The sequence below is a fragment of the Microplitis mediator genome, chromosome 6 (genome assembly GCF_029852145.1).
Source record: "Microplitis mediator isolate UGA2020A chromosome 6, iyMicMedi2.1, whole genome shotgun sequence".
NCBI classification, from domain to species: Eukaryota; Metazoa; Arthropoda; class Insecta; order Hymenoptera; family Braconidae; genus Microplitis; species Microplitis mediator.
The window spans coordinates 19,138,697-19,165,532 of record NC_079974.1 but is presented as its reverse complement, the minus strand read 5'-3'; the positions used below and the strand labels follow the sequence as shown (position 1 = coordinate 19,165,532).

The following is a 26,836-nucleotide window of genomic DNA, read 5'->3' as shown; positions in this document are numbered from 1 at the left end:
ATTTATAACTTGCGCGAATTAAAAGTTGATCGCTCGATGCTTGCAGATGAGTCATCCTGGAATGGAGAGTCTGGACATGTTGGATCCAGCGAATTCAATGACAACGCTGACACCAATGTCCGAAGGCGGCGGAGGGGGTGGCGGTGGACCTGGCCATCACGGCGGTATTCATGGACCATCAGTATATGGCGGGATGAATGGCATGATGAGTCATCATCATCATGCGAACATCGGAGGCGGCGTTCCACACTCACATCACCCAGCAATGGCAGCAGCAGCAGCTGCGGCCGCGGCTGCAGGCCTTCATCCAGATGCCGACACAGATCCACGTGAACTCGAAGCGTTCGCCGAAAGATTCAAGCAGAGACGCATCAAGTTGGGTGTCACCCAAGCGGATGTAGGAAAAGCACTCGCTAATTTAAAATTACCTGGTGTCGGTGCGCTGTCACAATCGACGATATGTCGTTTCGAATCACTTACTCTATCACACAATAATATGATTGCACTGAAGCCAATTTTGCAAGCATGGTTAGAGGAAGCTGAGGCACAGGCTAAAAATAAAAGGCGTGATCCAGATGCACCATCCGTATTACCAGCTGGTGAAAAAAAACGAAAGCGTACGAGTATTGCTGCACCTGAAAAACGATCACTGGAAGCGTTTTTTGCCGTGCAACCGCGTCCGTCTGGTGAAAAAATAGCCGCGATTGCTGAAAAACTAGACTTGAAAAAAAATGTCGTGAGAGTTTGGTTTTGTAATCAACGACAAAAACAGAAACGTATGAAATTCGCGGCTCAACATTGACCCGAGGGTGGTTTGTGACAACAAAACTGACTGTATCCGCCACCAGCACCTACGAATCTTGAGCCAAAACCCGAACCACTCAGTGAGTATCAAGGATGGCCGTAGATTTTTAATTAATAATAATAATAGTAATAATAATACTATCAATTAAATTGCTGGTGGATGTCAGACATTGTTGTTACAGTCGTGAAAAATAGTTTTAATAAATAAATAAAAATATAATAATTTATAAACTTTAAGAGATTACGGAGAAGAAATAAAATTTTAAGTGACGGAAAGACTAAAAATTATCGTGCGTGTAATCGATTTAATCTGAACACTTGATTTGTGAAAATTGATTATTATACAGAGGGTCGGAAAAGAAAGTGACTATTTTAAAGAGACAAAAATATATTTCATCGATATACATTACGCTGAGAGAGAGAAACTTTCAGCTTCCTCCCTCCAACTGTCTTACCTTAATTTCTCACATTATTTTTTCTCTCTCTCCCTCTCTCACAATCCCGTTATTTTTTTTATTACTTATTATTATTATTGTTATTAAATTTATTTTCATTCCGTACAATTTTCTCCCTCTCGTTTTCTTCGCGTCCTTGTGTAAAGCAAAATATACTTGCGGTCAAATCGATCAAACGTAACCCACTTTGATGTCTATAGAGTAGACGTGTAAAATTATATTCTGTCTCTTTCTTACTTATGGATATGTTATATTACACAAGGAAATTTTTTTTTATTTAAAACTATCAAAGAAAAAAAAAATATATATACATATATATCCATATATATAAATGGGTAAAATGCATCGTGGACGGACTGAACATAATTCCCACGCTCACTTGGTAGTTTATATACCTTTTGAAAACATGGATGTACCAATACATATATATATTTATATATTATATATTAGGGTGCTTCATTTCGGAGCAACATTTTTTTGTTTCAAGTGCTTGTGGAAAAAATCATAGTTCACCACAAAAGAAAAATTTTCGCGCGAGAATAAAAATGTCAGACTGATATTATTTACTTTCGCTAAAAAAAAAATTGTTTAATAACGAGAATACTTTTACAGAAGTTCAGTCAAATATTGAATAAATGAATAAAGAACTTGAAGTAAAAAAATATACAATTTTCATTTTTACAATTAATCAAAATCAGAACGCGATTATTTTTGAATAAATTGATGTCTATATAAATGCAAATAACTATAGAGTGTATCGGAATTTCGAAAAATTTTTGAGACATAATTTGTAGGAAATGAAATGGTCTTCAAAAAAGGTCCTATGACATTTTGTTATAAGTCTGATAGTTTCGCCGAAAAAGTCAAATAATATGGAAATTTATTGTACTTCAAACTTTAACTTATGAACGGGTAGATTTATCAAGAAATGATGAGATCTTTTTTCTAGAGCATTCAATTTTCTACGAAATCATGTATTAGTTTCTTCGATATATTGATCTGTTAGTGAGTTAAAAAAACTCAAAGTTTGAAAAAAAAATTTTCTTGTGTTATTTCAATGGGAAAATCAAATTTTTCCATGAGCTAGATCTGAAATCGGGATAGAATTTTTTTCTTGCGCGAAAATTTTTCTTTTATGTTGAACTATGACTTTTTCCACATGCACTTGAAAAAAAAAATTTATTCTGAAATGACGCACCCTAATATATATATATATAAAATATATATATATATATAATACATACGTACATGTACACTTACAATCACTTGGAAAAGTACAAGACGAAAGGTTCGAAAGTGGAGGAATTAAACCGAAAAAAGCTAAATATTAATTTAAAAATTGAAATAATAAAAATGACATTATCGGTATTTAAAATGATAATATTATAATGAAACGTGATTATTATTTGCACGTTAAAGTGATATTAATTATAATATACACATAAATATATAATTGATATGGATAAAGTTTCGCAGATTTAAAATAAAAAGTTAGAGAAAAGTGAGAGATGAATTTAAAATATAAGCCAAGTGTTATGTAGTGATATTGGACAATCAGTGAAAAGACTGTATTATAATAATATCGATCAAGCAATACCATTAAGTCATTAGGACAAATACAATAGCTATTGTTTATTTATTATTTTTATTTCATTTATTTGTTTACTGAAATATTTAAATGTAATGATGAAGTAAATGATTTTTATTTATTTTTATTGTTTTATATATATATATGTATCTTAAAAAAAGAGAGGGAGAAAATAATGAAGTTAATTTATTAATATGTACGTAATTACAGCAATACCAAATGAAGTTAAGATAAAACGTAATGAATAAATATAAATTTGTTTATTTAAAATATAAAATATGCAGAATATATTTGTAAGTTGTACAAATGTAGTGGATAAGTAATTTTTTAGAGAGATTAAATAGACTTATTGAATAATAACTTTTTTTTTTCTCATTAGCTGAGTGTATGAATGATGAAGTAATAGTGCAATACTTAGTGTGTAATTTAAATATAATATTTATTGTTTTTGTTTTTGTTTTTGTTTTAGTTTTTTATTCTTCCCAATAAAGAACTGGTCTGGTAATTAAATTAAATAATTTGACATAGGTCAAATCAAAATGATAAGAAATTTGATTTTAAATCAAAGATATTTTTTAATTTACTCAAAATTATGTTATTTATACAGAAAAAATTATTTCTTGGCGCAATAAATTTTTTCTCGTCTTAAAAAAATTTTTGGTTTCACACGAAGGAAATTTCAAGTAAATATACCTATGCAGCATACACGGAGAGAAATTTATGGTAACAATTACAATATATTATGGGAATGATTCCCATAATGCATGATAACCGGTTTTTTTGAAATGTTGATTATGGGAACGGCATCCATATATTGTAGTTATCATTACTATAATATTATAGTAATCGTTACCATAATATTATGGTAACCGTTACCATAACATTATGGTAATCGTTACTATAATATATGGTAACCATGACTATATATTATGGTAATGATTACCATAATACATGGTAACCATTACCATAATATTATTGTAATCGTTACTATACTATTATGGTAACCATTACCATGACGTATGGTAACCATTACCATAATATATGGTAACTATGACTATATATTATAGTTATGGTTACCATAATATTATGGTAACCATTACTACATCATTATGGTAACCATTACCATAACATTATGGTAACGATTACTATAGTATTATGGGAACGATTACCATAATATTATGGTAATCATTGCCATAATTCTTTCATATGCGATATGGGAACTGTTACCATAATTATAGGAATTATTCCCATACTTATGGGAACTTTTACCAGAAAGTATGGGCCTATATCCCATAATTCCAAGTAATCATTACCATAACGGTATGGGATGATATTTCATAAACGTACTAGGAGCGGTTACCATAAATTTCTCTCCGTGTAGTAATAATTACATTACTCTATAGTTTTTGTCACGCCGCTCTTGTGTGACTGCTTATACAAACTATAGAGTAATGTAATTATTACTATGCTACATATGCATATTAACTTGACATTTCTCTCCGTGCAATTTATAATTCAAAAAATTTTTTGGGGCAAGTAAAAATTTTCTTGCGGCTTTTTCTGTATAGCAGTTGTTATATTTATTTAATTGTGTAAAATATAATTATAATTTCAAAATTTAATTGAAAATATTTTTTTTTTGACAAATATTCTGTAGGTATCAAACACAGGGTAACAAGTCATTGCAATATGTTTCTATAGTAATTAAATTAATAATTATTATATATGTAAGTATATATGAGGAGCTGAGTATATAAAGTGCATAATTATAGTTATTGAATTTATAATTTTTTTAACCACTTAATTTTTTTTTTCTAACTGATTTCTGCTCAATTAAATAGCCTAATGTTTATTTTAAACTATACTTACAATTTTTGTAAATCACTTTTGGTATGCAATGTTTATGTAAGTAATTTATATATACATTGAATATTGGTCACACGAATTTTACTTCCAAAAATTTTTAAGTGCTAAATTATTCAGCTTTTTGCAAAAATTTATTTTTCGCGGGCTCAATTATTTACGCGTTTTTTTAGCATTGGATTATTTGTCAAAATTTTTTTATTATACTGCATATAGTATGAATTTGCAATTTTCGTAGTAATTGGAAACATGTGAATTCATCTAGGTAATTTAACGCATACCTTTAGTTGACGTTATGAATACTAATATATATTAATTTAAATGTTCATTCTTTGAATTATTTTTGCGCCCAAATTATAACAAGTGATCGAAAAAAAAGTAGTTTCAATAATTCGATTTTTTTTTCGGTAAGCAATTAAAAATTTAAAAATTTTATTTCTGTCATTTCTTAATTTTACAGTACGGAAAAATTTCAAATTTTTATCTAAATCGGTTTAATAATCGGCGGGAAAATGTTTTTTCGATTTTTTGCGCGGATTAAATTTGGAGTATTTATTTAATTCCCTGGGAGTAAAATTCACTTCGAAGGGGAATTTATTTTAATATCGAAACTCCGAATTCGAGTGAAATAAATTCCAAATCACTCCGAAATCAACAGACAAACTCCCTATTTACTTCTTAAGCGGAGGGATTTTTTTTGAAACTACGATTGACGGAGTGGATTCATATTCTAAAAATATTTGAAAAATAAACTCAAAAATTTCAAATTTACTCACCAAATATCCATGAAAAAATACGAAATTGAGCCCGAATAATTATTTTAGAAATAATTAAAAAATTGAACTTCAAAAATGATGTTTCTGCTGTTAAAAAAATACTTAAAATAAGTCTACCAAATTTTTCCAACACAATTTATTTTCCTCAGGTCTTTTAAATTTCCATAATTAACCCACGCACTTTTATTAAATAGTTTCTCATATGTATTTTGTATAAACATATAAATAAAATATCCATAAATATTCAAAAATTAAAATTTGAATATCAGTAATCGGAAATGCGTCATAAAAGCAATAAATATGTCTTACATATATTTTATTTTAAGTATAGTAACAATAATCTTATTGTTATTATTATTCTTATCATCATGTTATTTTAAATAAATAGCAACCATTTAAAATATATGGTGCACTCACGTAGACAAATTATTGTTTTGTAATATAAATAATGTATTTCATATATTAATGATTTATAAATAATTTTAAATGTTTTATGAAAAATAATTAAATTTAAAATTAGTAATATTTGTGCGCGAGTTTTATTAGTTTTGATTTTTGTATAAAGAAAAGGAGAAATAATTATATCGAATTAATTATAATAATATTAATAATAATAATCATTATAATCATAATAATAATTATAACAGTACTAATTATAATTATAATAATAATAAAAATAATAATAATAATAAACATTTTACTATATATGTATTTAATTGAAATGTTTATACAAATTTATTGATAAATTAATTAAAAAAAAAAATAATAATTCATAGACACACGGACACACTTAAACAGAAGCCAAACGAATTGTTAAATGTTCGAGTCTTCCTCGCGAACATTTTTACAACATAAATATAATGGGATTTAAATTAATTATTCTTATTATTATCATCATTATGTATAATAATGATTCCATGAAAAAAATGTATTTAATTTAAAAAATTGTTGGCGAGTAAATCTCGGACTAATGAAACGTTGTATAAGAATGTATCGGAGACATATCATATTTAAAAAATAAATAAAATACTAGTTTAATTGCCTGACAATGTAGAAATTTATGTGCGAGTACGTTGCGTGCAAAATAAAAACTAAAATGATAGAGAGGTAAATTTGAAAAATTTTGAACCCAGAGTTTCAGATATGAAATATTAATTTTTAAAAAATACTGCTCAGATTTGTATATATTTGGCTGATGTGAATGTACTTATTGTAAATTGTTGTGTAAAAAAAAATAAATAAATAAATAAATAAAGTAATTTTGTCAGCAATCTTGTGATTGCTATTTCGCTAGTGAAATTTTCGATTGGGCTTTAAATATTTATATCGATGTTACCGATAATAACTTTTCTTGAAAAATAAAACTATACAGTTGCTGAAAGAAAACATTTTCGAAATTGTTACATTTTCTTTTTACAGCTGAACGGTACTTCAGTATTATTTGCACATGAGCATATATTTTTTTTATGATTAAACTAAACAATAAATTAAAATATTCGATTTAAATTCACGGAGAGAAAATTATAAGAACTGTTTTCGTGTACTCATATACGAGAATAGACTTCATGCTATTGTCGAAATTGTTCCGATAGACGTGAAAATAATGTCTATGCATGATGGGAAACGATTATAATAATGATAAAAGTTCTAATAAATATGGGAACCATTTCCATATGAAATGCCGCAACGACATATCCGCGGCCAAATCACCTCGGAAAAATAACCGATTTATGTAATGACCGTAAAAATAGAAGAGATATCAAGTATCAAAAAACTATGCAAACTATAATTTTGTAAATTATGAAATAGGTGTCTGCACGGAAAAAGTATATATCCGTTTATCTTCGGACAAATTTGAATATATGCCGCATATATGAGACATATATTCACACTGAAAAATTCCCAATAAATTTTACTATGGGTGCATAGTAACACCGGACTATAAGAAAACTGGTACAAAATTTACAAGTGTCCCATCGTAAACGTATGCGCAGATTACACGATTGTGGCCTATGCGCATACGTTTACTATGAGACACTTGTAAATTTTGTACCAGTTTCCTTATAGTCCGGTGTTACTATGCACCCATACTAAAATTTGTTGGGAATTTTTCACAGTGCAGTTTTGCCCGTATATATCCTGGATATATACTTTTTTCGTACGGGTGTAGACAGATATTGTTAAAAAAATACGATTTTTAACTATACACGGAAAGAAATGAAAAATTACAGTGTGAACAGTAGAACAGATTCTTTGAACAAAAAAGTGTAAACTTGCAACAAATACTGTAATTTTTACAAGAAATTTTTAAAAATCAATGCAGGCTTTCAATTTTTACACTTTTCCGACGAAGAAACTCGAGTTTACTATTCACGCTGTAATTTTTCCATGGAATCTTAAATTTAACATTCGCATATGAGCTAAAAAATTATGAAACTGTTATTTTTCCGGTTATTTTGTCAGTCAGTTAATTTTTCGTCGGTTATTTCGCCCTCTGGTAAAATGTACCCGTAAAGATTTTCAAAAACGGCGGTAATATTTCCCATAAAATTAGGAATGGTTATCATATACACATGAAAAAAATTTCTGTACATTACAGAAATAGTTTCCGTAATTTATTGGAACCGTTAAATTAATTTTCTTTCCGTATGAATAATGAAATTTAAAAAAACAGGCAATAAATCAGTTTAAAATAAAGTTAATAAAATTGCACGCAATGTCAAAAAGGGGTAGAAAAAAATGCCGATGAATTAAACTTAAATTGTATGTGAGTTTATCCCCTTTTGTTGTACATATCATGTGCCATAAGTCATTTTAACATAAACTTCATGTCCAATTTTGTTCCAGATACTTTACTCAACTATAAATAATTATATAGTATAATAAAATAAATCTTGATGTTATTGATAAAAAAAAATTAAAAAAAACGATTGTTGTGATTATTTCAACGTCCTTATTTCCTATCATCATTTTGTTTAAAAAAAAAAAATCTAAAGCAATATTGTCTCTTCTAATTGCAAATCAGATTAGTATCATTTCTCGTATAGACACTATTTATTTTTATGTTCAAATAAAATCTCCACTCAAACGTGATCACATTGCGTGCAGTTTCACTATCGTTCTTTGCACAGAATTATATATTTATGAAGCGGTCACGAATACTGGAGTACTCGGATTGACCATCGGCTTGAAATATTGCAAGTTTAAAAAACTAGAAAAAAAATGTTTGTTCTTATGGAAACAAAAAAAAAAGCATCATTATATATAATTGTCTGATTACATCTGTTTGCACTAATACACCCACTGATTAAACATTAGAAAAAAAGTTCAAGCATCGCAATAAAAATTAAATTTTTATTTTAAATGGATGCCATTCTTTCACACCAGGAGATAATTTGGTTTACATATCGTTAAATAAAATTAATCAAAGTGAAGTTATTTTAGTTATGTTTTTAAAATCAATTATTTTATTAATAAAAAAAAAAATATTGAGAAAATGAGGTAAGTATATTTTGAGAATAAATAAGTGGGTCAAGTTAAATCAAAATATTACTTATTGATTGTTTCTTAAATAAGAATTTATAGTTTGCATATAAAAATTAAAAATAAAAAATTTTTTTTTCTCGGATATTGCAAAAAAAATGATTTTCAAATTAAAATAAAACTAGTCATAAAAATCATAAATATAAATAAATTGCTTAATATTTTCACCTCCATTAAATTTTCCTTTTCATATAAATTTACTCCGTAAAAAATTGGAAGTGATTTCGGAGTGATTGCAAATTTGATTTAAGTCCGAATTCACTCAGAGTTCTGGAGTTTAAAAAAATCACTCTGCAAATGGAGTAAATACAGAGTTTGGTTTTTCAACGGAGTGATCTGGATTTTATTCAAATCCGCATTTACTCCGATTCTAAGTTTTAATATTAAAATAATATCCTTTTAGGAATGAATTTCACTCCGAACCGGAGATTCAATATTAAAATAAACTTCCCTTCGAAGTGAATTTTACTCCAAGGGAATTAAATAAATAAACAGTCAGCCGCTTCGCATTTACTTCGGGTTCACTTCGCAAATTTTTTACAGTATAATAATTAGATAAATTAAAAAATGTATATATAAAAACACACGAAAAAAAAGATAATGGAAAAATTACAGTTTCTAATATTAGCAAAGACCTTCTCCGAAACCGTAGAAATTACATTATTTCTGAGACGTAGCAACTATTTAGCAATTATTACTGTTTCAAATAAGACTTTCTTTCAGACCTCAATAGCGTTTCATTCCCGGGTCAAAAATAAAACTTGATTCAGGCTCGCTTCACCTTATTTTCTTTTGAAGTTATCGAATTACCGACGATTTTTCGATAAAATCTCGACTTTTTCGACTGAAATTAAATTTTTGTCAAGTTTTTGAACTTTTTTCATATTAGTTTCAACTTATTTGTATTTTTTGATCTTAAGTTGAACTTATTCGTCTTTACTTCGAGCCCGATGGTCATTCACCTTACTTTTGACTTGCTGAATCAAGTCGAAAAAAAGTTACTTATTTGCCTTAATTTCGCCTTAATATATAAAAATTATTTCACTTTAGTTTTGGCTTTTTCGCCTTATAATTTAAGTCGAATAAGTCTAAACCAAGTCAATTTCGACTCGATTAAAACTTTTTCGTCTTAAATCGTGACTAAGTAAGCTAGCTAAGTCTAAACCAAGGCGAAAACTCAATGTACTTCATATCTCCGTAAAAAAATGTTGAGTTTGTCTTGTGAAAAACAGCTCCAAATTTCGATTTGGTAAACTAAGTCTAAATCAAGTTTTATTTTTGACCCGGGTTCATAATAAACTTTCATTCAACTAAAAATACATTAGAAGCTGTAAAATTTGGTATCTAAAATTGCGATTACTTTCTTATATACAAGAATCCTCAATTATTACAGTACAAACTATAATACTTGAAGTTTTTCATACGAGAGCCCTATTTCTGCACTGAAAACTGCAATTTTTCCACTGGTCTTTTTTCCGTGCAGTTTTTTCATAGCATTGTTTTTTTTTTCTCGTTGATAGCTATTTCTTGATTTAATGTCTCTGATATAAATCCTGCATGCCATCAGGTTATATGAAACAATTCACAGCATAGAGTATAGAGAACAAGCGATAACTGAACTAGAAGCAGTGGCAATCAGTAGCTCGCGGGTAATTGGCACAGCGTGTAAACAACGATCGAGACTCGAGGGTTTGTTTGCTCGTACAGAGAGGCCCGTAAGGACCGAGGTCCTATGAGCATGTTCAATACATGGATGCGTGACGTTTATATATATACGACACGTTTATGTACATACTTGGTGTATATATGTACCATGAAACGGATAGAAGTGGAGATGATGGCAGTGTTAGAGGAGAGAAGGGAGTATTTCAAACACAAAGACACAAGCATTTGAGTGAAGCACAAGGAGCAAATGTGTATACTTGGCTTGACATAAACGAGGGAACATGTGGCAAGCGACGAGGTTGCTTTTGTGTTACAAATCTTGTTTGCCTTATCGTTCCACTTTCGACGGGTGCTCTCTTATACTGTGTTACACAATTGCCTCAGGACAATTGTCCGCTGAACGTAAACTTTGTATTATGAATCTTGATTGGTTCAATTACAATATTTTATTTTTTTTTCAATGTTATGGTTTAAGTTTTATTTTTTTTTTTCATTAATTACTTTGGGTAAATATTTTTGTAGAGTATTAAAACTGGGCAAACAATGGAACAAATAATTTTAAATTTGATGCGAACATTTTTTTTTTGTCTTTTAAGGGGACCACTAGTGTGAAATTTTGAAAAAATCAAATTTTTTTTGCATACTTCGATAGTCTATAGCTTCAAAAATAACATACTCAAATTTAAAGTGCATCTTAAATAGTTTTTTTGAGTTACAGCCACCTGAAGAGCAGCCGCTCATCGGTTCTCGAAATTACAGTTTTCAAAATTGCTGCAGTTATAACTCGAAGACAAACCATCCGATCGATTTGATTCTTATTGCAGATTCTTTTATACGTTTCTCCATTCCACGAACCTCCAGTTTTCCGATCGAATAGATAATGTAATTTTGGCAGGCCAAAAATCATCAAATTTTCGCGCGAAAATTGAAACTTTTTTTAAAAACCCCGCCATTTTGTTAAATTTCAATTTTTCTTTTCAGCAGTGGGGGACTTTTTTTTGAGCCATGGGAGATTGCGAATAACTCGGTGAATTTTCAATTTTTTGGTCCAAAAATTTTATCATATATTTATTATATATCCACAAATATATCCTTAAAACATCAAAACATTCCATGCAGAAGTTTTCTTTAAAAAAATTCCCAAAAATAATCTTTTTTTCAGGCGGTCACACTAGTGGTTCCCCTTAAAAATTATTTTTACGACAACAAACATAAAAAAATGTTGTGAGCAAAGAATATTTTTTTATAAATAAAAAAAAAATAAATAATTCAAAGCACACAATATATATAATATGAATTAAAAATGAGAAAGAACTACATAAAATTGTGTACGAGCTACATAAATTATAGAGATAAAAAAAAAAAATTATTATTATTGCAGAAAAAGGGGATATATAAGGGCAGTTTGGTCAGTGAGCATTTTCAATAAAAACTTGTTACAAGTGAGTTATAAATAATTCAAAAAGATGTGCATGCATAAAGAAAAGTATATGCTCATGTTCAGAAACTCTAGCATGCTTACCACAGGAAAGATACTGAACGCTATTGTATCAGAAATAAGCCTCGGCACGCGAAATTGTAAGCTTATAGGAATTATGCGTATTTAGTCTAGCAAAGAAAAAAAAAAAAAAAACTTATGTATGACAGAAAACATCAAGTAAAATAAAGTTTGCCGTCGTAGTTCACCGGCGCCATGCCAACTTTGTAATATCATATTTTTGATACTTTTGTAACATGAGCATACGACGTCGTAAAAACAGAATGCAAAAAAAAATGTATTTTTAATACCAGTAGCTTTTGCTAAAGAATATGTTTACATGAAAAATTACTCTACATTGTAGGTATGGAAAAAAAAATTTTTTTGTGTTAAAAAAAATTTCGAGGTAATATTTCTTTCAAACGAAAATTTTATTATGAACATTTGCAAACTAACAAAGGCAGAGAGGTACAAGTTGAAGGAATGTCATACAGTGACAATTGTATAGATGATTGTTTTAGCGATAAAAGCGGGAAGAGAATGTACAGTGGAACAGATATTACGGTTTTGAGCGACAGCAACTGGTAAGAGAGGTGGTAAAGTATCTTCACATACATATATTTATATATATGTAGGTATGAATGTAAATGGATGTGTATGTACATACATAGGAATATATATGAACACACAGACAAGCTGCCGACACGATACTCGAGCGATGGAATAGGTGAATTATACATGAAACAGCACACAATCACCCCCTATGGCCTACCCGACTCTCCCAAAAACCACTTTTCCTCTCTAACCCCTATCCCCTTTTATCAGCCGGTTCGCGCTTTTCTCTATCTCACTCTCGACATTATCCTGAACGAGCGAATTCTACGTGCTATGGTATACAGGGTATTCTCTTTCATACTCTTTCACTTATTATACGTGTACTCTTGTCTTTCTCTCTTATTGTTCGTCTAATCCCGACCACTTCCAGCATTCGTCCAAGCGACTACGAGATAATCCAAAGTATCGTCGAAGAGGCTAAGGGTGACATCATCCCCTTTTGGATAATTTTGTGGTTACAGAACGAACAAGACAGAGGAAATTACTGATAATTATGGGGGTTTTAGTGATAGAAAAAATAAATATTTAGTATAATTATTTTTTTAGCTTTTCTGGATTTTTTTTTAAGGTTTCATATTTTTAGGGAAAAGTGGGCCACTATAAAATACACTCAGAAAATTAAGTAATTGTGTTTATAATTCTAAATTTTTAATTCCAATCATCTAGAATTATTCGAAAGTTTTTAAATGCAAAGATAGTTGGTGTTATAATTTTTTTTAATAGAGATAATAATATCAGGATGGTAAAAATTACCATCAGGATGATAACAGTTACTATCAGGGATTGTAATTAATATTATTACGATCTAGATGATTTATACAATCATCTAGATAATATTGACTACTATCGGATTGACAGTAAAAATTTTACCATCACTAGATGATAATTCCTATCATTTAATTTTTTGAGTGTACCCGGGCATGAAAGAGCGTTTTGAAAATTTAGTGAAAACGAAATTTTTTTCCAGAATTATGAACTTATAGATTTTTTATCAAAAGGAGTATCTGGGGTAAAACGGGACACAAAAAATTCAATATAATAAAAAAGTTTTTTATGGTATTGTCATACCCCAGAAAAAAGTATTTTTAACTTCCCGCTATGAAAATTGAAAATTTTCAAAAAAAGAAGAGTCATTGGTATCGGTCCGATTTTCGAAAATTGAGTTTTCATCAGATCTCGAAGTTTTGAGAAACTAATTTTTGTCGTAGGATATTTTTGAAACGAATCAACCGATTTGAACGTATACTTGGTGGCAATGGAACCCCCACAGGGTCAACGGCTTTTTTTTTTTTTTATTAAAATTAATAAAAATTGATCAAGAGTTAGTTAAAAATATATGAAAACGAATTGAATATTAAACTTAAAAGTCAAAAAAATTACATACTTGCATATGTACCTTTTTACCCCACTTCCCACCCAATAACCCAATAAATTTTTTTCTAATATTAATAATCATAAATTGTTTTCCTAAAAATTTATGTCAGTAAAATAAATATGTCGAATAATCAGGAAATAAAAACTTTTTTAATTACACTTTTTTAAGTGAATTATGAAAATAATAAAAACGAATGAAATAGGGATGACTGAGTAAATAATTCAAAGTTGAATCGAATAAAAAATTTTAATGTCAGAGTTGTAACGGGGGTGATTGCTGATTAACTTTCTCAAAAAGTTTTAACGTAGACATTAGGACGTAAATTTATATTTACGTGATAAACAACGGTAGTCTATATTATTTTCTCCTTCGATTAAATAGGTTCTTTTTCTTGTGGGATGTTTTACGGTCACATTAATGGCGCTGGAAACACCCTCGGCACTCAAGAATTTTCTCTGCCCTCTCACGACTCACGGTGTCTTAATTGAAAAAATATGAAGTTCCTTTTCTCTTGTCGACCCATACTACTCGCGTTGTCGTCGTCACCGGAGAGTACTTTGCCTCGTGCCGACAATGGTGCCCGACTTATTTCTCTACTTGATATTATACAATAACGAATCGCCCAGATGCTACGAATTCTCTTATAAAAGCTATAAAAAACTTAAATATTCACGTTGTAAAATTTTAATTAACAATTTCTCTTTTTTTTTTTTTATTGCAACTCTGACATTTTAGATTCATTTTTAATTATTTTTTTATATAGGGGACGGGGGCAAAACGGGGTACCCTCAAAATTTTATAAAAAAAATTTTTTTTTTAACGGCAACTGAAAATTTTTCTATTTACTTTGAATATCATAAAAAAAAAAAAAGATTTAACGTATTTGAGTCCTAGAAAATTTAATATTTCCATAACTACCCCGTTTTGCCCACCCCCTCCCCTACACAATACTATGAGATACCTGGGGCATAATGGGGTACCTGGGAAATTTTGAGAAAAAAAATTATTGGAAGAGTAAGTTTTTAAAAAAGACTAGAGGGCTGAGTTTACTCCGAAAAAAAAAAACCTATTAAAAATTTAATTTTACTAAAAAATTATAATGGATAAATTTTTCATATCAATTGAAGAGTTTCAGAGAAAACATTTTCTTCGAGAAAAAAGTGACATTGCAATGAAGTTAAAAGAGACGGGATAGAAATAAAATTTTCAAACAATTTTTTAAAACCTCTAGTGTCATGCCATTTGGAAAACTGGAAATACACCATATATTACAATAGTATATATATAAAAAGAGCTGGAACAATTGTAGACCGTGCACATTGTCCTTGCATTCCAACTATCTTATTCATATTCAACGAAGTACATGAGAAAAGTAGATAAAAGGGGCCATCAGCCATGCAATATAATGTTAGACGCAAAAACTCACACGCGATTTCCATGCGCATCTTCCATCCCGCTTTTATTTCTTGTCCCCGATAGTCTGCATTTACATCAGTAATTTCGTCTTAAATTTTCATCATACGCAGTTTTAACTTTGAGGTAAATTTAACAAAAATCGTCTGTTCCAAACGGGCGCATAAATTTTTGTGTTAATTCAACACATCGCGTTTATATCGATCGTCAAAATAAATTTTATGTTAAGTAATTGAATACATCGACATTTTTATTTTGTCATTTTTCTGGGTAAATTTAAGAGATTAATATAGTGTTCGAATAAATTAATATATAAGCACATAAACTTAACGAACCCTAGTATATTAATCTAATCTCAATACAACTAATGTCAATTTAGCAAACACTTAGTTTTTATAAAAAACAAAGCTTTGAATTATCCTCACGTGAAATGAGAATTAAAATATTGATTAGCCTGATCATAAAAATGTATACGTTATATATAGTTATATTCAATTGCATATATGCATTTTTTTTTCTGTGTACAAATTACAATCCAAGTTTTCTTGCCGCCAATGCTGCTACAAAACTTTGCTTGGTTGTACACAGAAAAAAAGAATTTCTTGGCACAAGAAATTTTTCCTCTCTAAAACTAAATTCTTAATACAATAAATTTCTTGGCACGAGTAAAAATTATCTTGGGGCGAGTGACAACTTTTTGTGCCAAAAAAACTTTTTTTTCTGTGTAGTAATGGAAAAACGAGTGAGAATCACAGGAACGTTTAAGTAAACAACAAAAATTTTGTGGTAATTTTGGAATAACAATAAATGTGTTACATTCCCGACTTTCTGATCATTTAATATAAATAATGTCCAAAAGCAATTAGACGGTTTGTGTTAAATTAACAGATTTAAATTTTTAACGCAAATACACAAAATTTCTAACTGTGCAATAATAGACTTAATAAATACTACGCCAGTATTAATAATAATGAATCACTTTACGTACATATCAATTTTTTACTATTCAAGATTTGACATAATTGCATATATTAATAATTTTTTAAATAAGTTTGTAAGTATTAAAAAAAAAAAAAAAAGTAAATAGTAGTTTGGTGACGGAAAAAACAAAAGCCTGTCTCCATTAATCAAGATGTTCTCTCCTTAGTTTAATCCCAGCTTAGCGGAGACTTTAAATATTCCTTGTAAACTCTCAACCATCGTCAGAGGATTACTAAATGGGCGTGGAAATTTCCGTCGTTTTCATTTCTCTTTTTCTCTCCATTTACATTTATTATTATTATTATAAACTCGTTATATATTTTCCAGTTATAATTCAAAAATTTATGTTATTAATATAAATTTTTGCATAATTAATTAATAATATTTGGCGTGCTAAATATTTCCTTAGTTTTATTTACAAAACGTCTTTTATTTTTAAATTAATAATATAGGGGAGAGGAGGGAGGGAACTTAGGGAATGCTAAGTTTTCGAGGACTCCAATACGCTAATTTTTTTTTTTTTATATCTCGAGTCAAAAAAATATTTTGGGAGACAAACGTTGTCGGGAACCCAGTGGAGATTTTCTTGAGCCAAGATAATTCGTCTTGTTCAGAGAAGATTTCCCTGATTAAACAACTGAATTCGACCGAATTAAAAATTTTAATTCTGTTACATTCTGTCGAATTCTGCAAAACAGAATTCAACTGAATTGAAAATTTGAATTTGAATTAAACAGAATAAAACCGATTTAAAAATTTCAAATTCGTTTTAATTCAGTTTAATTCAGATTCAGAACCAGAAATTGGAGAATTATTTCCGAATTAATCAGAATTAAACCGAATAGAATTATTTAAATTCGTTTTAATTTGGACCAATTCTGGTTTTCCTGCCGAATTAGACAGAATTCATTTTTAAGTTAGGTACCGAATTAACAGAATTTATCTGAATTAAATAGAATTAAAAATTTAATTCTGTTTAATTCGATCGAATTCAGTTGTTTAATCAGGGTTCTACTCTATTCGATAAAATTGAGGCTTTGTAGATATAATTTTAATATGGATTATTTCTAGTCGTTACAATAAATAAAAATAAGTCTATTCAAAACCACTTCTTCTATAAATATATATTGAATCATGTTTTATATACTTTAACAACTAAAGTATAACAACAGATGCATAAAATTCGAAAACAAAACTTATTCCCTTATTCTGTGTAGTCTATAAATATAAGTTGTAAATATATAATGTTGTGCTTATTTTGCATATTATGAATAATAAAATAAAAGAAAACATCGTATAGAAAATAATAAGAAAAAAACGACAATCAAACAACGCTGCTCAACCCGAAAATTTGCTACCCAACTTAAAATAAATATTCATTCTCCGAACTATAAAGTCTAACAAAAGATGTTCCTGAAGATTGAAACGTTTTTCGCGCAACGAAAAAAAAATTAGAAAGTAAAGTGGATTACTAATTTTTGAAATGTTTCGCTTATATATACTGGTATGTCAGCCGAAAATCTTAGGCCACCCCCAACCTCCGGAACTACCCCTTCATTCGCCCTTAAGCAGTCGAATTACATGAATTTTTTTTATTTTCGTTGCGCGAAAAACGTTCCGATTCAGGTACATAACAAAAGTAGTTGTCTCAACAATTAATCCAAATTACGACTAAATATCAGAATACTAAAAAATTTTTTCCATGATTTGTTTCCCAATTTTCAGTTACAAATCTTTTGATCACCGCATTATTGATCTTTTGATATCTGATTAAATTTTTATTATAAATAAAAATGACGAAAAAAGTCTTTTTTTCACAGCCATTATAGTTCGGTGAATAGAAATTTAATAATAAAGATACACATATATTTTTAATTGCATTAAATAAAATATATGTATATCTTTTAGAATATGAAAAATAAGTATGTCGTGTTGGTACTCGTTTTGAAGGACTTTTGATTTCCTGTAAGACTACATGTTGAAAAGTTATTATTTTTAAATTATTTATAAAAATATATATATGTATAAACTACTATTTAAACTATTAAAATTGAAATAAATTTATTTTCTAACAGAAAATTAAAAGCTCTGTCAAATGAGTACCGACATGAGGATTTTGTAAATTTTGGAGATGTAAATATATTTTTACTTGTATAAAAATATATATCTCTTAGAAAATGAAAATTAAGTGTCATGTTGTTGCGTATTTTAAAGGGCATTGAATTTTCGAGGAATCTCGGTGCTCGAAATCGATTGATTGCCAAGTTTTTATAAAAATGTGACAGTTATTAATTAATAAAATTATTAAATAATGACTTACTTAAAATTTATCAATAATTTTTTTACTACTCAGTAATTAAATAAATAATAATTGTCGATAATTTTTCCACATAATTTCTCATAAATCATTAGTACTAATGCTCGTACTTAAATATTATCAATTATTCATATTTTATTATTTCCATTGATTCATATTTTCGAATAAATTGATTATCTTTCGGTAAAAAAAAAAACAAACGTGTCAGAATTGTTTACAATGACGGCATTTTAAATAGAGCGCCCTCTTTAAAATTACGCGGGACGATTTAAAATTTAATTTTGCCAATAAATGAATGAAATATTTATATCAAATAAAATTAAAAAATTAAAAAAAAAACAATATTATTTTTGTTAGAATTTTGATTCATAATTATAATCAGTGAATAAAAAAATTTAATCAATAATTTTTTTTAAATTTACTCACTCTCCCGCCATTTTCATTTTCCACTGCCTGTGCTAGTACATTACCACCAAGAAATAAATAAATTAAACACACAAGCACTCACTAAAACAATTCAATTATCACCACTAATTAATCACCAAATTATCACAATCACTCAATTATATTATTTACAATAAAAGAAAACACATTTAATTATTTTTATTCCCGTTTTAAAATTCCGACAACAAACATGGCGCTATATAACCCGAGAACCCCGAGAGCTAAGCCGGCACTGAATTTAATTTATTTACTAACTTACACTCACGGACACACATAAATTAATATCACAAAATGTTCATCATTTGATAAAAAATTATTTAAAACTAACAGTACACTTATAATCGAGTGTCACAATAATTAAAATAATTATTTTAACCGAATAAAATGACAACGACAATGAGAGAGCGTCAGGAGGGAGCGAACTGACCCAGAATGTTTCTACGCACGCGCACTCCAATTTTAAATCTACTGCACAGGTCGTACCAACCGCTCTCACAACTGCGCAAGTGTTCTGGGTCCAACTTCATACTGCCGCCATCGTAATGACGCCGGTCTCGTCTAGCCCGTGATTTAATAAATAAATAATATATTTTTGCAATTATATTTACTAAAACAAGTGTCTTTAAATATTATTTGACAGCCATTAAACATTTTATGATAATAATTTAATCAGTATGTGAAATACAAGTAGCAAAACAATTCATTTAAATAAATCGTGTCTATGTTTTCATTGTCAAGCTATCGGTGTTCGTTGTCGTTCATTTTATTGATTTAAAATCAGTGAAAATAAATTTTATCAGTTATTATTTATATGGAAAAGTATTGAAGACTTATCAGTGAGTATTTTTGTGTCAGTGGAAAGTGATTTTTATCAAGTGATGTGAATTTTTTTTTTTTTTTTGTTCAAATTATTTTTTGCCGCCATTTTCAAAATGATCCTGAAGTTAGCAGACAATTAACAATTTTTGAATTTTTTTTTTCAACAGATCAATTACAGAAAAAAAAACTAAAAATATGCACATGTAAAAAATTTAAAAAACTACAAGTGCAATTTTTTTAAATATTTTTTTTTTCATAATTTATCGTTTTGAAAATAATCAAAAAATTATTAGACGTCGGCTAACTTCAGTATCATTTTTTAAAAATCATCCTGAAGTTTGCAGACAATCAATAATTTTCGGATTGTTTTAGAAACGATAAATTATAAAAAAAATAAAAACTAAAAATATACACATGTAGGAATTTAAAAATGCTATAGATGCAATTTTAAAAAATTTTTTTTTTTTTTTTAATTTATCGTTTTTAAAAAAACCCAAAAATTATAAGACGTCGGCTAACTACTGTATCATTTTTTAAAATATACTTGTGCAATTTTTTTTTAAATAAAAAATGGTGGTTCATGAGTGAGTAGTGTTTTATTTTGTGAGTGATGTCAGTGTTAAGTTTGTGATAATAATTTAAATCAGTGTTAATGATTATTTGATTCTGTCAACTACGTTTTTAAGTCTAAGCCCAATGAAGTCATCGAAAAGCGGCAAAATGTGAGTTTTAAATTTTTTTATTCAAAAATAATTTATCATATTTTAAAAATTAAGCAATCATTTATAACTTTAAATGATATATTTAACTTATGACTTGTAATTATATATTTACATTACGTAACAATTTGAAAAAAAAAATTTGCCGCCAAAAGTAATTTATATTTAAATAATAAATAATCCACTGTAATTATAAGTCCATTTGAATTGAATTTCAAAAAAATAAAAGCTCGTTTCCGAATAGTCGAACAATAAGAGTACATCCTGTTGTCCTGGTAATGACACTGAAGTTACCTGATGTCTAATAATTTTTTTTAAAAATTAAACTGACAATAACAAATAAAAAAACGTAAAATTAATAATTTAAAATTTGAATAAAAATTCATAATTAAAAAAAAATTAATATGAAATAAAAATAAAAGTAATGATTAAAATAAAAATGAAATGAGCGATTGAGGTGTCGTGCACTTCTGGATTTTCCATCTTTTTTTTTTCATAGTCTCAAAAGACAAAAGAAAAAAAATGAAAATGCGACAATTAATGAAGACGTGGGTCTTTGGCGAACGCAGACTAGTCCTGCATAATCGTAAACTATTGTTTGAAGAAGGGAGTTGGCTTATAAGAAAGAGAAAGAGGGTGCTTGGAAAGTGTGTATGTTTTTAGAGCGGTATTATATCGAGCATAAAGAACGCGCCCGTCCCAGGGGTACATAGAGAAGGAGTATGCATCCTGCGTACAGTTTGTCTGCCTCACTCACATGTATTCCGTACTTGGGACACTTTCTAACCCATCCAAATCACTCTCTATACATATATACATATACATTTCTCCCTTTCGCTTTTATATTAACAACAACGCAAACGCGACCCTAGTAGCGCTTGACGAGCCCTTCGACCTCTCATGCTCGGATCAGAACCCGAGCAGGTTCATAATCTCCGTATTATAAAAAAACTTGTGACGAGCTCCATCCCCTGTCCAGTCATTCATCGTCGTTTCATCTCGTCCTATTCTGGTCTCTCTTCAACGTGATAACTATGGCCACTTGAAGTGACGAATTAAAAATTTAAAAAATATCTATTATATGTATCTATAGGCCACATTCTCTATTTACTATTTGATTATTAACTTTTATTGATTTTATATGGACGACAGGAAGTCTAAAATAAAGTATATAATACAATATATAGTGTAGCTAGAAAAGAGTTTGTGGTATTATATGGTATAAAAGAGAGTTCACAGACTAGTAAATCCAATCGTTGAGACGACGATTGATGAATAATTAAAGTGACCTCTTTATATCGACGTGACATTAAAAACACTCCAGTCGTACTAGTACTGTGACTAAGTCTCGATGAAATGACGACTAGAAAAATAAAAAGGATATTAAATGCAAAGCTTGTCTTATATATATACAAGAATCTGTTTCTTTTTCTCACTTTCTATTTGGTTATTTCTTTCTTTTTTTAAATCTACCTCAAATTCACGATTTTATCTCTCTGATGACCTCTACGAGTATCTCCAACTTCCCTTTGCTCTGTCGAGTATCTCTGTCTCGTTGCCACAATTGACTGAAACTAAACTAAACTGTGTCCCTTTCATTCCTTGGACAGTTCGGAGTTCCTTTCGTATGTCTTCTTTGGATAAGTGGCCTGGCCAGGGGCCATGAGGATGAGGGTCGCTCTTTGATTTTCATCTGCAAACATGGAAAATTTTTATTGACGGTTCTCTTTTGCTAAATTACATGTCCTATTTTTTATACCGTTAATACTGAAAGTACAACGATTTTTATATATATATATGTATAAATATATGGATGTTTACCTGACGACTGTTGACTTTTTGCTGAAAATTTAAAATTTATATATTATTGACCAACCAGAAAACTCTTTAAAAGTTTATACAAAATTAAATTTATAAATACTTTATTTTTCTGTATGACCTGATATATTATATATATTGTCTTTTTTATTTGAAAACACTGTCTGGGAATAATTTAAATATGGAAAAGTAAAATAATTAAATTTCCATCTGACAACAAAGAAACATATCCAATACGACGAGAGATAACGAGGCGAAGGTTGATCTAATTCTGTATTTTCGATTTTGCCGCGACGGGTTAAACGAAAATAAATAATCGATTCACGGTGAAACTACGTCAGCCAAGTTGATCACAATAACACAATACGAATGTTTCTCTTTATAACTTTGCTTTTGGAATTATGACATATAGGAAAAAATATTGTGGAAAATCGGGCAAATAGGAAAACCAAAATCTTTAATTTTGAAATTATTTTTAATTGTAATTTATTACCTTTACACGGTAGAAAATTATGATAATGAAGTTAGCCGACGTCTAATAATTTTTGGAGTTTTTTTAAAACGATGAATTGTAGAAAAAAAAATATTTAAAAAATTGCTCCTGTAGTTTTTAAAATTTTCTACAGGTGCATATTTTTATTTTTTATTTTTTCGTACATAGTTCGTTGGAAACAAATCTGAAAATTGTCAATTGTCTGTTAACTTCAGGATCATAGAAAATTAGCGGAGTAATCCGACTGTTTATTTATTTAATTCTTTCGGAGTAAAATTCACTCCGAAGGGGAGTTTAAATTAATTTTGAAATTCCGGGTCGGAGTGAATGCGGATTTAAATGAAATCATGATCACTTCAAAATCACTCGCTGCAAAAATAAACTCCCTATTTACTCCATATGCGGAGTGATTTTTTTTAAACTCCGAAACTCTAAGTGACGGAATGAATTCGCGGATTTAAATGAAATCCGCAATCCCAATTTTTTACAGTCTATTTGATATTTATAACCAATTTTATATTCCACGGCTTTTTTTCTTTCCAGTCTTCTCTCACACTTGTACTTAAAGAATTTTTTCCACTTTAATTCAAAATAAAAAAAAAAAAATTTTTTTTTAATGTCAATTGAAAATTTGTTTTACTTTCTGTCCATGTAAGCGAACAATGAAAAATTTAACGTATTCAAGACAAAAAAAGTAAACTTTTTTCTTAGCGTACCCATTTTACCCCCCTCTCCCCTATATATGACCAATAAAAGTATATAAAAAAAATCGGAAAAAAAACTAGCGAAAGAAAAGACTTGACTTGAAGCAACGACGCAAACAATCCGTGGCTTGATGGTTTTAACAAAAGTCTTTTGTCAAAAAACTCGACTTGCTATTGTAGGATTAAAAATTAACGTTTTATCAACAACCAAAAAATCTTATAAAATTCAAAAGAACGAATAGTAAATTCTGATTTATTAACGTATATTTTTATTACAATAACAATAATAATAATAATAATAATAAAAATGTCTGCTGTTAAACAAAAAAATAAATGCATACTTATATATAATTTCTCGTCTCCAGCAAATAAATTTACTCTAGACTTAAATTTATCCAGCATTTCTGATTATTTTAACATACGCGACACTCGCGGATATCACACTCGAGAACACGAGAATTTAATTTAAATTTCAACATTGCTGTGTACAGCAAATTGAATGAAGCTCTACTTATCTGAAAACCAGATTATATTTCTAACAGACTCACTATCACTATTTTTTACCGACGCCTCACTAATGAACTTTTACATTTCCATAAAAATATTACATTCCTAGACGAGTTCTTATAATTTATATACTACTGTCTAGCAGCTTTATTATTTTAACGTACCTATAAATAACAGCATACATTACTGGATATATTTTATCAAAACAAAATGAATTGAATAAACGAGTTTCAAACTTTATAATTGAATTCGGACAGTAGTTCAGATTACAAGCATCAGTTTCAATTCTATAAATATTCACAAATAAAAAAAAGTTATATAATTTTTAATGTGTAATTGAACACTTGTAAGATCACTCGGATGGACGTTTGACTTTTTTGATAAAAGTAAAATATCTTTAAAAATACTGCTATCCCATACGAAAAAAATATATATCCGGATATATCCGGGCAAATCTGCATATATGAGGCATATATTTATGTATATGTTGCACATATGCGACATATTCCAGATTTGCCCGGATATATCCGGATATATATTTTTTTCGTATGGGATTACAATTTTACCCACGTGAAAAAAAATCGTTTTCAAAAATGATCTGAAAAAGTTCAAAGTGAACTTCCGAATTTCAGACGATTCTGAACTTGAGGTTGATCATTTTTAGAAATTTTAGACCAGTCAAGAGTCAAAAAAAATTTCAGCTGAGTATTTTTCGGGTGCGTTTTTCTAAATTTAAACTCAATTATAAATTTATTTTAACTCTTCATAAAAACTTTTCAAGAAGGTGTAGAAGTTTGAAATTTTTTCCAGTTCATTCTTACAAATTTTTTTGGAAAATTTTTAGAATGAACTTCTTTACATGGGTATCGTTCATTGGTCAGTATCAATACCCCGTCGCTGCTGGACGTCAATTTGAATTTTCGCGGTACAATTTTTTTTTACATCAAAATAATTTATTTGTTTTAAAGAATTATTCAAATATGAAATCGCACACACTATCTTCTGGCATGTTATTTGTTTAAAATATTGGAGACTGGTCAACCGAAAATTCTACAAGATATGTTTAAAGATGAGGATGCTGATATAAGACGGTCTAACAGACTTGCAGCCAAAAACAACAATTTTGCCTTTAAAATATCAAATTTTAGTACTACCACCTTTGAGCACTCGTTTGTTGTGTCTGCAATTCGGTTATGTCAGGAGCTACCATCAGATGTAATAAACCATTCTCTTGAAAATTTTAAAAATAAAGCATTTGAATTCTTCTTAAATCTAGAAATTGATAGTACCTACTACACTAAAAAAAATAATTGCTAGCTGCTAAAGAAAAAATCGCTTCTAGCTAGCGAAAAAATCGCTTTCAGCAAGCGATTTTTAATCGCTACCTGCTAAAGAAAAAATCGCTAGCAGCTAGCGAAATAATCGCTTGCAGCTAACGATTTTTAATCGCTAGCTGCTAAAGAAAAAAATCGCTAGCAGCTAGCGATTATTTTTTTCAGTATAGCTTGTCAAATCTCATTAATATCAATTATATGTTCAGTTTATATAGTACTCTATGTGACAATGTATATAAATTTTATATTTTTGCCATCTGGCTTTAAGCCTTGGCATATAAATTCAATAAATAAATAAATTATTCTTATTAACTTTACAATAAATTTATCGACTTCATTTTTGCATAAAAGTATTTTTTAGTTTTCGCGGGCAGTGTAAACAAAAAAGTATTTTCATTTATTAGAATGAGGCTATTTTAAAATATGTAATAAAAATAAAATAACTGAATAAAAAAAAGCATCGAATGAATGTTGTAGTTGGATTGTCGAGATATAATAGCGTAGTGTTATGTCGGAATATGTTAAAACGATGTGGTGACTCGGGAGAGCTCATTCCATGCGTGAAATAGATTGCATGTAGTTATATCTCTAGCAGCATTTCGCAGAGAGTGGACATCCATTAGCAGGCTTTGTGCTGGTCTGGCAAGCACGAGCTGACGGCTACTCCTCTTTCTCCCTTTCCTCTGGCCCCATCACCACCTCCACCACCAGCAGCAGCAGCACCTCCTCTTCCTCATTTTACAGAATCTCCTATACCTCATCCTCCAGCTCTTTCTCTTCATCATCCACCCACACTCTCATCTCTTTATTCCGCCCTTTACCGCTCAATCTACATCCCTAATCTTCTATCTCCGTTCTCTCATCTCAAAACGACCGGAGATAGTAGTGACTGGGTAGAAACAAAGATAGAGATGATACCAAAAGCGACACAAGTACAGTAAGCAGAGAATGAAAGCTCACAGCCATCAACGTGCACTCTCGTCTTCCCCTTGTAACCTTCAAAATCCACTCGAGTTTACTCGTCATTTGCTTTTGCTCTGTACACTCACAAGATCTGCATATATATATACATATATACGTACATATATAGAGATGAATACATTGCACTGAGAGAAAAAAACGGTTT

General features: G+C 29.3%; 1 protein-coding gene and 1 long non-coding RNA gene across 7 annotated transcripts in view; one reads left to right on the top strand and one right to left on the bottom strand.

The window, feature by feature from the left end:
* The window catches only part of LOC130670219 (inhibitory POU protein), a 44,105-nt gene extending 40,438 nt beyond the window's left edge, over window positions 1-3,667 (top strand). For 2 of the 5 annotated variants that reach the window (XM_057473512.1, XM_057473511.1), the window contains exon 4: window positions 47-3,666. In XM_057473512.1, the coding sequence (XP_057329495.1) occupies window positions 47-802 (756 nt within the window). In that variant the 3' untranslated portion in view covers window positions 803-3,666. Of the gene's footprint in view, window positions 1-25 lie in introns of all 5 variants that reach the window. The other 3 variants (XM_057473509.1, XM_057473508.1, XM_057473513.1) reach the window with 2 other exon arrangements.
* Window positions 1-19,011, bottom strand: part of LOC130670225 (uncharacterized) — a 94,508-nt gene extending 75,497 nt beyond the window's left edge. For both annotated transcript variants that reach the window (XR_008990331.1, XR_008990330.1), the window contains exon 1: window positions 18,876-19,011. This is a non-coding gene — a long non-coding RNA (uncharacterized LOC130670225). The remainder of the gene's footprint in view (window positions 1-18,875) is intronic.
* Between the last annotated feature and the right edge of the window lie 7,825 nt (window positions 19,012-26,836).